Source organism: Phlebotomus papatasi, chromosome 1, assembly GCF_024763615.1.
Source record: "Phlebotomus papatasi isolate M1 chromosome 1, Ppap_2.1, whole genome shotgun sequence".
Classification (NCBI taxonomy): domain Eukaryota; kingdom Metazoa; phylum Arthropoda; class Insecta; order Diptera; family Psychodidae; genus Phlebotomus; species Phlebotomus papatasi.
In genome coordinates, this window is record NC_077222.1 from 59973288 (window position 1) to 59985922 (window position 12635).

At 33.1% G+C, this 12635-nt stretch overlaps 1 protein-coding gene across 2 annotated transcripts in view; it reads right to left on the reverse strand.

The window, feature by feature from the left end:
- Positions 1-12635, reverse strand: part of LOC129809518 (neuroligin-4, Y-linked-like) — a 73799-nt gene that overhangs the window by 37346 nt on the left and 23818 nt on the right. The window contains exons 2-3 of one of the 2 annotated variants that reach the window (XM_055859436.1): positions 4919-5242; positions 4070-4863 (exon numbers count right to left, since the gene is read on the reverse strand). In XM_055859436.1, the coding sequence (XP_055715411.1) occupies positions 4070-4320 (251 nt within the window). In that variant the 5' untranslated portion in view covers positions 4321-4863; positions 4919-5242. Of the gene's footprint in view, positions 1-4069; positions 5243-12635 lie in introns of both variants that reach the window. The other variant, XM_055859435.1, reaches the window with a different exon arrangement.

A 12635-nucleotide genomic window follows, 5' to 3' on the forward strand; every position in this document is an offset into this window, starting at 1 on the left:
GCTCAATGGAATTTCCGAGTTCTATTGTATGTTTTCATTGTGAAATAATTTACAGCTTCGTAAATCATATTTTATGGCATCGTACTTGGTGGTCTGAAATGCCTTTCTGTTTTTTTTTCTCTTTCTGTAGAACCATCCCCACATAATATATATCGTGTCGCGCTTAAATGTCCCATGGATGTGTCTCCTGGGGAAGGCATGGAATGCCTCCCCATCGCAACAATTTGAGCTTTCGAGGCAATTATCGTGATATATCGTGAAGTCATGTTGTTTCTATTCTTGAGATTTCCATTTAGCTTTGCCAGAGAAAACACACATACAACAATTCCTTTAATATTTCTATGCTAACTGGCTAAGAATGGGATTCACGCATGGAGAAGTGGATTTAGTGAAAAAGCCTGAAAAGCGACGGTGTCTGATTCTGAAGTGAACATATAGTACTTGGAGTGTAAGTAATTAAAAGTTTTATTCATAGGGCATGGGGATGAGGAGTCTGGTATAGAAGCTTACAAGAACTTTGACTGACAAATTGTATATGCACAATATTTATGGGCCCAGGTAAACAAGAGGCACCATTATTAAAGTTTGAACTTTCTACTTTGAAAGCCGTATAAGTAACGTGTAAAACTGATAGAAGCACTTGAGAGACACTGTCTCACCGGTCTCACCCAAACCAACCTCTTGTACAACTTTTCCGACTAATAATAATCTAACACAATAAATTTGAGGCTCAACATTTTGGGGATTGTAGTATGAGGTATACGATATTAAATTATAGCAGAAATTCCAGTTGGGAGTGAGTCAAAATAATAATGATGGATTGGATATAAAGTGTTGTAGAGAAAATGTGTCTTGATAATATTTATAAATGGATTTATAATCACCGTATAAATCAGACGTACTTCAGTGAAATGCTCCGTAAACGTATTTATAGCATTTTCACATTACAGGAAATCGTAATATAGCATGGGTCCACGAAAAAAAAACTCCGGGCTATGCTCAGTGATTGAAGTTAATTTTCCACCCTCACTGATATCGACAAGACGTAAAATGGTAAAATGTAATCAGAGACAAATTTTGGGTAATGAGCAAAAAATTATATTAGTCACAGTTGGATTTTTCTTCCTGTTAGACCGAATAAGGTCGGAAAAAAAGTTTTTAGGACACGTTCCTCATATCGATTGGTGATTTTAATCCTATTTTGCCTTATAAGCATAATTTCAAAACAGAAATTTCAAAGCTTCGCGGGCTTGATTCAATTGGTAATTTATATGAAAGATTAATTTATTGAAATATTGAATAATAAACATTTCACAAATAGTTTTTGGTTTTTATGCCCATCGCACAATAACTTTTGTTTGTAAACATGTTTTCAAAATTTCCTATGAGAGTGAGCGAGATGACTAGATCGAGATATCACTCACTCTCACTGAAATGTCAAAAACATGTTTACAAAATAAAAGTTATTGTGCGTTGGGCGTTATTCATGAGTTTCATTGTGACAATTTTAATAATATTGCAGAGGTTTGGGTATTTTTTTCATAATTTACAATCGTAGCTCTAAAAATATGTTCAAAGTAATTTTAAATTTAAATTATCAAGGGTAATTTTACCCAATTTGCACTTAAATATTGCAACTGTTGCAGCATTATACAAGTTTAAATGTCTTTGTACATAAATTTGAATGATATTTCAATTTAGTGCCATAGGTAGTATACTTTTATTTAAGAAATTTTACTTTTTTTATGTTGATCAAAAAAGTTATAATTAAATACAGAAAATTTCCATTTCAAATTTCTCTCTTTGATATTAAAAACTCTAAATTGTTTTAATGTTTCAATTTGTTCCATTCGGATTGGATATTAATTGAGAAATTCGATTAAAATCGAAGCATCGTCATTGTTTTTTTTTTCTAAAAAAAAATTGTTGCCTGTATATTATATTAAATATGACATACAATAAACATTTGAGTTTATATAAAAAAATTATATTTTTTTTTATTTCGTACTGTTTAGATAGCTTTGAAATTCTTTACTTATCTATATACGTGTGTGTACAGTGACAGCAATATAATTAGGAACAGTGACTCTGAATGTCTTACTGTTGACGAATATTATAATTAGATATATAATGCATAAGGTAAAGTGCCCTCGCTCGACCGGTAGAATTATTTATTTAATTTATTTATAATTGTTATTACTTACTATAATATTTAGCGTATGATCTAATATTAATATAGGTCAATTATTCCATAAATAATACGAATTAGTGACAATTTCATAGAAATTGACCATCAAACACTCAAAAATTGACCCACCGGTCGAGTCGAGGACACCGATCGAGTGAGGGTACTTTACCTTATAAGAAAATATGACGACACTAATACAAAATGATTCAGAGCACAGTTCCTAATTAAATGTTAGTGTAGAGGAAACTTACAGAAGAATTCCCACAGGGGAAAGTGCCCATGCTTTGCACGGTCCCGAGCTTCATATTGACTATATTTTCCCTATGTTTCTGAATAAATATGACTCCTCAATATATTTTAAAAACAGGACACTGTCCCCTAGTTTTTAGAATTTGGGTGCGACGAGCCACATTTGTTAAAAAACATAGGAAAAGTTTAGTCATTATAAAGCTTGGGACCGTGTAAAGCATGGGTACTTTCCCTACTATCTATGAATTCATATAGGTCACATCCTATGATGTCTAATATTAAATTTAAAAAAATCGCAGTGTTTACAATTACTCCATTTTTACTACTACCCCAGTATTCTTTAAACGTAGTATGAGACAAAAAAAAAACAAACTTTCGATGATTTGAAAATAATGCGTCTTTTCGCATTTATATTCATATAAACTATTTGATAAGTTTAATAAAGAAGTCTATTGAAATAAATTTACAATTTTTTTATAGATTATTTTTTTCTGGTTTCCTGTTTTATGGCTCGCCTACGGCTTTTATGAATATATACAAAGCTTAGTATTGGAATTTTTCGCAGTAACTAAATTGAAACAAGACTTGAAATATAAATACAGAATGAAAGCGACAGCAGTTATATAACTACAATATATTTGTGTTACGTTCTATAGCTGCTTGCCATACTTCCACTAGAGGGCGGTGAGCCCTAAATAGACTTATAAGCTCTCAATTTTATTCCTGAACGGCTTGAACTAAGCCGTGAACTAATATTTTCTTTACAACCCAAAAGAAAATTCATCGAAAGTCTTATTTATTGTGAATTTAAAAAAAAATTAGATCATAGCTAAACTTCTAATCTAAGGAGTCTATCTAAGTTATTTTTTTACTAATTATATTTTCTATGTTGCTTGATCAGATATACGTGCAACTGCTGACAAAGGGCACACATGGCCCAGGAATTCACCAAAGCTCTTCCATTCACTGAAATTTCTCTTGATGTAGGTTGGAAATTTCATTGGCACCCGGGGATGGGTTCTATAACTATCAACATGGACTATTGTAGGTGCTCATCGTTGCAAAGGTGGATGGCGGAAGAAATTGCAAGTGTAGAGTAAAATGAGTTAGTAAAGTTGCTATTGTTTCTATGCCTCATTTCATGAACTATCGAGCAATATTCACAAAATAGGACGCTTTTATATATATTCTCATTCTCTATTCTTTCCATTCACATGGAACAATATCCCATCCCCCATACCCATTTGCATTATGTACACTCCTCCAAGTTGTAACATTCACCCCGGGTATAACTGGGAAAATTTTGGTGGGTGGAAAATTCTAGCGCTCTTGTACTATGGCACACGTTGTTTCATGCTACATACATAATGGATATGCTTTTTACAGTGTTCCTGGGGTGACGTATATATATATGCGGATGAAATGAACGAATTTGAGAACAATTTGCACTCGAGGGAAAATTGCTGCTGCGAAATTTCATTTTAATTGATAAAACTTAAATTGCTAGACACGAAAGGGAAATTAACGGAGCGGGGGTTAGGGTGATGCTAAGGGGGTAATTGGGGAGGAAGTAGAAATTTGTCACAGGCTGTAAACGTGCGTAGAAATAGATTTTCAATTGGATCTTCTTACCTATTTGATTTAATTGGTGGCGTAGCATATGGAACTCCGAGAAATGCTTCGATGGGTTTGAGAAATTTGTAGCTATCCAAGGGCAATATGACTCCCTGTAGTCTTCCATAGCGTGTCTGTACAATTCTCGGACTGAGATGAGTGTTCTTGTACAGATCCATCGAAGAACATTGTACTAACGTTACGATGTACATCAGGATGAAGCCAATTGAGTGTTGTATTTTCATTTTCCAAGTAACTATTTTATGCATTTCCCGGGGTTGGTGGTGTCTTCTTTCTTTTCTTATCACCTTCCGACCCTTACTTTTTTTTCCTTAGTCAATACACATCCAATATTTCCGTTAATACAATTTTCAAATGTTATTTCGTGTATTCTCTTTTACACACTAATTAGTCTACACAAACTAATTCAAGTCATTTTCATGTAAATGAGTGCTTCATTCTAATCAGGATAATAGGATTTACGAAGGCTAAGTTGCCGTTGTGAATCATTTTCTGCGGACACAATATATAAATTGCCCGAGTATTGTATATATAAGTACGCAGAATAACGGGAATCGTGAATTTAAATCCACCGTTTTGCTATATATGAATTTACATATTAAGCTGAAGCACCATCATCAAAGTGTTAGTGGGTGCATAGCTGAACTCTGGCTAAATGCTCCACCGGGGTTTTAGCGGAGCGAAAATTACTATTTACGTTGCTCCAAACCACGATAGTTGGAGTTACAATAACACCCACACCATTCACTGAATTGAATTGCCAGGGCCTGTATGTGGTGACGTTGGACACACTATGCGAAAGTTCTAATCAAATTATGAATTATTGTTGTCATTATTTAAGCCCACCTCGTATTTCACGCACACAGGCACTCGTTCACTTTTCTGGAAGAGTTGGGGAATTGTTTGGGGGTTCAACTCCTATGTGTGTTTATTTTTGGGGTGTGGAAAATAGAACGCAACAATACTTCAATTGGGGCAGCAATGGAGCACCAGCAGGAGTTGGAAATCCAATTAAATTAGCACTCAAAATGCATCATGTTGCTGAATTCACGTCAGACCAAATTATTGTGGGATTGTCTCTGGTCCATTTCTATTATGATTTATTTCCATCTCACCACCCGAACAACCCATGTTCTGCCCAAGCATTAAGACTATCAGCAGTGTTGGAACCTGAAAGATGAACAGAAGAGAAGAGAAAACATTAATTTAACTTAGTGTCACGTGGAATATAGCATGATTAATGCAATGTAATAAAGAAATATGCCTTTAAATAGCTTCATACAGTTGGATTTTACTTCTTTCATTGATACAATGTCACCATGGTATTTAATTGGACAATGTAATCCCAATTGGTTGTGACTGACACATCAATTGAATCCACTCAACTTTGTCTTACCACCAACAGTTTTATCGCCTTAATACTAATTATTTTCTATGATTTATTGAGACAAGGGGTGAAGAAAAGAGAAAGCCTTCGCGAAATGATCGAATACGTGAGTTCGATGATGTACTTCGAAGGTATGTTATAGATATTAACATGGTGGAAGACGCATTTTAGTACGAGCTTGATCAGTCTACCAAATATTTTGTTTTCCCTTTTGTTCCATAGCTTTTTTCACACTAATTAAAAGTATAGGGGAGACTGGGGAGTTTTGGGACAGGGGTAGTATGGGACGAGGCGATTTTTTCATTAATTATTGAGCACCACTCAATCGTAGGCAACATTAAGATGTATAATGACTAAAAGAATGGATAACCTTAGTTTTATTGTGTAAATTCTATGAACACTTTTTCAAAAATTGATAAAAATAATATATTTTTGATGTCTCAGTTTTCCTCTTTGTATTTTATATGAGCTATATATAAGCAAAACTTTTTTATCTCATTAGCTAGCAGTGTAATTTGGGAACATATTTTTATAAAAGTTTCAGAGATTATACACTCTTTTGTTTTTATTTAAAGGTTTTAATTATCAAAACTACACGCGGGGATGTTTGGTACACCTGAACGGGGATGAATGGGACGTTGATTTTTGACGAGATTGTGTAGCGCGCAAATTGTTACTGTCAAAATGGAGAGTAATTCCCAATTTCTATTGAAAATCTCTCTCTTGTCCAAACTTTACCAGTTGAGGAGTTGTTTACAGACACAATTAAACTATCAATGTCTTGGGAATCACTAATTTCTTCTTCTGAGGATATTCGACCTTTGTGCAATCTCGTTCTGTTAAGAAAAATTTCTCGAGAAATATCCTCTACAATTCTCACAAGTTTCTTAGAAAAGGCGAGACAAGAACTCATATAGATAAACAAGGAAAAACCATGCAGTTACCATGCAGTTGTCATAAAATCAATCATTAATCCGTAAATAATTTCAAAACTAAAAGTGTCAAAAGAATCTACTCGCCTGAGGAATTTAATGATTATGATTTTAATATTTAAAATAAAAAAAAACAAAGCTATAGGATGGCAAATAAGAAGAGAACACTGAAGAAGAAGAAATAACTGATTGACAATAAATGACTCTACTATACAAATAAGATTTAAAGTAATTTCTAAGTATTGAAAATAAGAGATTAAACGTCCCCTTTTGCGTCCCATACTGCCCTAAATCGGGGAGGTTTGGGATAAAGCGTCAATTTTAATGTGTTATCTTTTCCAAGACAACTCTTCTGTTTTCCAAGTTCTATCGAGTACCTTTTATTAAGTGAATACCCATCCTATAGATCGCATGGAATTGTAATACATTATCGTGATAATACTGTCTCAAAGTCAAAACATGAAAAAGTGTCCCAAACCTCCCCGATCTCTCAAAAATATGCTTTGCATATTGTTAGTTGGATCAGCAACTGTCGTAACTTTCTCAACGCCCCATCAGCACTTCTTCTAATAACATAAAATGACACATACTATACATCAACTGCTGATGAGGCGATGAGGTAGTTATGACAATTGCTGATCCAACTGACATTATATTATAATGTTATATGACAATTTAATGACTAAACCGTTAAACTAATAATTTCCGTATGATTGTTATGATAATCGTGAAAATAAATTAACTCCATGATTACGTAATAACATCGTTTTACTGTGTTTCTGTTAAGTTAATAACTGATTTATATGGTTATAAAAATTGTCAATTATCATAATGCTATTATGTGAATGAGTGGTTAAAAATTGAATTTAATCGAAAAAAAAATTAAATTTGTTCAATTTTTTTTAAACTTTCAGAGTAGTAAAATTTTCAAGCACATTACGACAAAAAGAAATAGTCGAAATAAGTTATTCATATAGATGTTAATTTTATAAATTAGTTTTATTTTTATAGAAACTTAGAGTAGACTCTAACAAAATTCTATGCACTGATTTTAAGTTTTTTTCTGAGTAAATTTCAATTTTTACCACTCAATTTCGTTTTGGTAGTAATTACATAAACAAAATTGCGGGTTATGAATTCGAGCTATTCCTGAACTTATTCCAATTATTGATCGGTTATAAAACAAGCTCAACTGATTCCTAAATCACTGAAAAATGCTCAAAATAGTGTAAGAACGATACAGTTAGTTCATAAGCAGATCATTATCGATAGGCACCAATTCATCTTAGTCAAAAATTTCTTGTCATTTCTAACGAACTTAAATGTATCCAAACTGATCCAGAATCTTTTTAAGTAGACCCGTTGAAAATTCTTCGTACCGAGATGAAATGTCAGTAAAATATCCTGTGAAAATATAGAAATCTTTCGAAGGTCCTAGGTCAATATATCAGAAACGTAATATTATTCAAAAGAATCATTTGATTTTTTTTGAATTGGTGGAAGTGAAAATTTCAGAAAAATTTTAGCCATCTTCTAAAAATAAATTAGAAAATTTCCACTATGACTGTAAGCGTAAGTTCGTATGATTTCTCAAAGGAACACCGGTTAAGCAGAAAACATTTTGTTGGGTTAAGGTATTTGATAAAATGCAAATAATATAACCTGCTTTCTTTAAACTACATTTTCCTATAAACAGGGGTGTTAAGATGTCATATTCCAAATGATACTGAATGATTGTCTATTGCCCATAAATTATGATGAGTCATGATACAAGTTTTCAAAGTGCTAATAAGTGTGCATTTCACCCTACAACCTGTGATAGAGCTTTCCCATCCTTTTGTCTCTTGAGGTTGGTCAACACCACCGAGATCGGGGTGGACACAAAAGTGGTGGTAAGTGTCTGAAGTGTCTTAATAAAAGGGAATAATACATACAATACAAAAGAAATAATTTTGATTGACTTTACATAAATTAGTAATGACAGAAATTCGAAAAATATTTGTAATAATATTTCTTGAAATTTTGGTTAGGTCTGAACCACGGATTATATAATAGTAATAAATCGGTAATGAGCCGCTAATTTGCAATTTCATTTAAATTCAATTTATATTACTGATAATTGATTCAATGTTGAGTTATTTTTTTTCATTATGAGTGTAATATACTTAAATGAGGAATAAATCATTCACAGAGTTTTCAAAAATTAGTTTGCTGCATAATATACACATAATGTTAATTTCATGAATCTGTCTGAAGCAATAGTAATAATAATAATCAATTATCGTATATTAAAATATTCAAATTTTCAAAATGATATACTTTTAATAAGTTATTTTAGTGTAGTCCAATTCAAAATGTTTTTAGTTTTTTTTACCACTTTTATAGCGAGAATTTAAAGAGAGAGAGCAATATATACAATTCGGTTTAATTTTCAACTTGTATAATTGGGCTGGAGGTCAAACAGAAAGATATATATCAACTTCTGATCTTCGCTGACCCCCAATATAAAAAAAACACTATCCAGAGATGTTTTTAATTTTGCCTCGCTCCATTTTTCCCCTTTAAAATCATGCTTTTGATTTATGTCGAGAACTGACTCAACGATTTCTCTGGTCTTCTGAAGTATTTAGAGCAATGGTCTCAGATAGAAATTTCGGCTATAATAGGGCAGACTGCGGCAAAACTTGTCAAAACGCATATTGAATTCTTTCATGAGCTCTGAGAAAACTTAAACGTTTTATAATGAGCATATTCTTATATGAAATTTACTGCTCTACAACATTGTAGAAAACTATTTTCCTATATCTCGAAAGAAATGTGATTTTCGAATCATTTTCTAAAAGTCGATTTTGTGGAGATTCTCAAAATGGCTGAGGCAAATTTTGTCAGTCTTCGGATGATTTGTGACGTTTACTCTCGCAAACGTTAAAAATATCAAATAGACATATTTTTATAGGAAATTTATTCCTCTACAACTTTGTCGAAGATAATTTTTCTCTATCTTAACGAGAAATGTGCTTAAATTGAGCTAATTAGTATTGATATTTTCTGTAAGTCAAATATTCCAAAAATAAGGCTCAAAATTTAATTATTTTTTATTTTACATAATCCTTCCTCGAATCCCTTTAAACTCTGTAAGTTTAAGAAGGTTCATGAAGGCTCTCTACGCTATCTATAATAAAAATTTCAAGCCTCAGTCTCTTTTATTTTAGAAAATAGTAAATATTGAAATTTTCGTTTTAACAAATTTTGCCCCAGTCTCCCCTATATCTTTGACCAAAAATTTTGAAATTTGATGTTTTCAAAATTAAAGCTCAATGACTATGGAAAGCTGATGTCTGAACCGATTTGATCAAATTTGGATTTTTTAGAAAGGTCTCGAAATCTCCAAAATGACTGCATCGTTGGTAATGAATATGTAATTGTTCTTAATTTCTTTATTATAACAATTCAATGTCAAATGTTAAAAGTTTTCATTCAAATGTGGTAAAATTACTTCTAAATAAAAAGTTAAGGATACACAAAAACAAATATTTTTGCACCTTTATGCCCAGCGCACAATAACTTTTGTTTTGTAAACATGTTTTCAAAATTTCCCATGAGAATGAGCGAGATGACTAATCTAGATCTCACTCACTCTCATTGAAATGTCAAAAACATGTTTACTAAACAAAAGTTATTGTGCGTTGGTCATTATAGTCAATTTGCAATTTTGTTATTGTTATCTACTAGCCATTTTAAATGGGTAGTAAGCCGACTATGCAATGAATCAATTCACGTGTAGTCTATCTCGTGAATTCGAGCATTCTGCAAAGCTGGGATACTTTGCTATATATATTTTATATAAACTTCATAACTCTACCTTACCCATCAAAAGTAGTTTTATCCTTTTTGACGTGAATATTATATAAAGATTCCGTATAGAAGGTATGGGGAGAGTCCTTAAACAATTGATTCAAGTGCCTTCAGTTGAGGAGGGAAAGCTCTCCATTCACCTGGCGCCTCCACTCACTTTGGAGGTGGTGAATGGTTGGGCAAAAGGAAAAACAATGGGATCGTATAAATGGGTTGAAAATAAATAAGGTGTGTATGAGAGCTATATGGAGCAAAGGGGTTGAAAAAGAGACCCAGAGATATGAATAATTACCATTGTTGCTGGTGAATTGGTTCAAAAACTCACAAGTGTATGTTTATTGTGGTGCAAAATCAACGTTCTTCATCAACCAAAATGAAGCGAATAACCAAGGAGAATATGTACATGAAAATGTGTACAAAGGGTGAAAAATTATCGCAATAAAGAATATTGTTTGCGTGTGTAAGTGAACTGAGAAATTCGATATCCACTTCACACTCAATTTATTTTTCCTGACTAACAGTCCCTTAAGGTTTTATTTCTTCCTTTTCCCTATTCGTTTTTGCAGTGCAACCTACCGCCTTGATTCTTTTGGCACATTTTGACAAGATGATTGTGCACACATGATACAGATGCTTCTCAATTTTCTCAACTTCTTGAAGGTCTTTATAAGAACATTGAAAACTCAGATAGGTTGAGTTTCAACTATATACGGAAGGTTGGACGGAAAAGCTTTTGTGTGCATTTGAGACGTGGTTTTGAGTGTGAAAGAAGGTAAACTAATAGAGCAATAAATTGCCTCAATAAACAAATAACTAACCATCCTTGTTACTTGAATACATTGAAAATTTGTAGAGAGAGGATAGAATTCTTTCCCTCCATGAAAGTTTATAATGGAAAATGTTTGGGTTTCCCAATTAAATCAATGAATGTGGTTAACATTGTTTATCCATCGCGCATACAACTTTTCTATGCACCCAGAATTGGGGAAAAAGTGCAATTGAATTTAATTAAAATATACCTGACCATGGAAAATTTATTCAATAGAACTTTCACGATTCTGTTACTAAATTTATAGCATCCAAAAAATGTTTTAAACTGTGAATCGGAATGCATTTACATTTATTGTATGGCGGTCTAGCATGTTTATTTTGGGGAGCATTGAACTTTCTCTATTAGGGAATAGTGGAACAGTTAAATGTTAGAGGAAACTGGGAAACTGGGAAACCACCAAACTTGGGGTAGCACCAAACACTAATTTTTAATTCTAAATTAGGGTAAGTGTGCCAAATTCCGGCCAGCTTGCAATTCCCGCCACCTTTTTTGTTCCTCGAATTTTCATAAATTTTTAGTTTTTACATACTGTAGAGATTATACAATGCAAAATAATAACAAAAAATGTAGCTTCGAAAAACGAGATGACGTGAAAAAGACATTGGAAGAATTCCCGAAGGGCAAGGTACTATGAGAATGAAGGTGGCCGAAATAGAGCACCAAAGCTATGTATACATTTTTATTCATTTTAAAATGTATTAAGAATGATTTTAGAGTAAATAAAGACGATAAACTGTCTACAAAGTTCTAAGCAACACTCCTTAAGTAGAAGGAATGAAAAAAATCAATTTCCATTAAGGATATTACAATTCAAACTTGAGACTTTGGTCCTTGCATGCAACTATGCCGAAATTTGGCACATCCACCCTAAACTTCAGAGGTGTCCAAGAACCGTTGAAAACGAATAAACGTCAAAATAAGTTTGTTCTGGTAGCGTTTTGACCATTGACATACATGTTTCATTTGACGTTTATTCGGTTTTAACGGTCCTTGCACGCCTCTGCTATACTTGGACTATCTCGACCATTTCTTCGGTGGACAAGCATCCCTATAATACTTATAAATTTCTATAAGTCTTGTCCTCTGAAGTCGAATATCTGATTAAAAAATCGCAGTGTTTGAACTTCACTCAGTCGATTACTTTTCTCAATATATCTTCAGTTTCAGGAAATTTCTAAGAAATTACGTCACGGTGCTTGTCTGTCCGTCTGTTTGTCCATCTGTTTGTCTGTCCATCCATCTGTCCGGCCGTTACCACGGCTAAAAGTCAAACGGGTAAAGATAGAGACTTGGGACCGTCGCAGGATCTCCCATAAGACGACCTTGGGGCCATTAACATGCCCTTTATTTTCGCGTCACCCCTCCCTCTCCCTCTAAAATCATATTTTTTGGGATTGAAGGAAAACGAATTGTACGACTTTTTTTTCATTTTTAGATATATTTTAGAGGTTTCCTTGGCGGACATTTCGTCTTTATACGAAAATGCCGTTGAATCCGTTGAATTATTTCTAATACGCTTTTTCACACTCTTAATTTCCTGATAAGTTCCTGAATTTC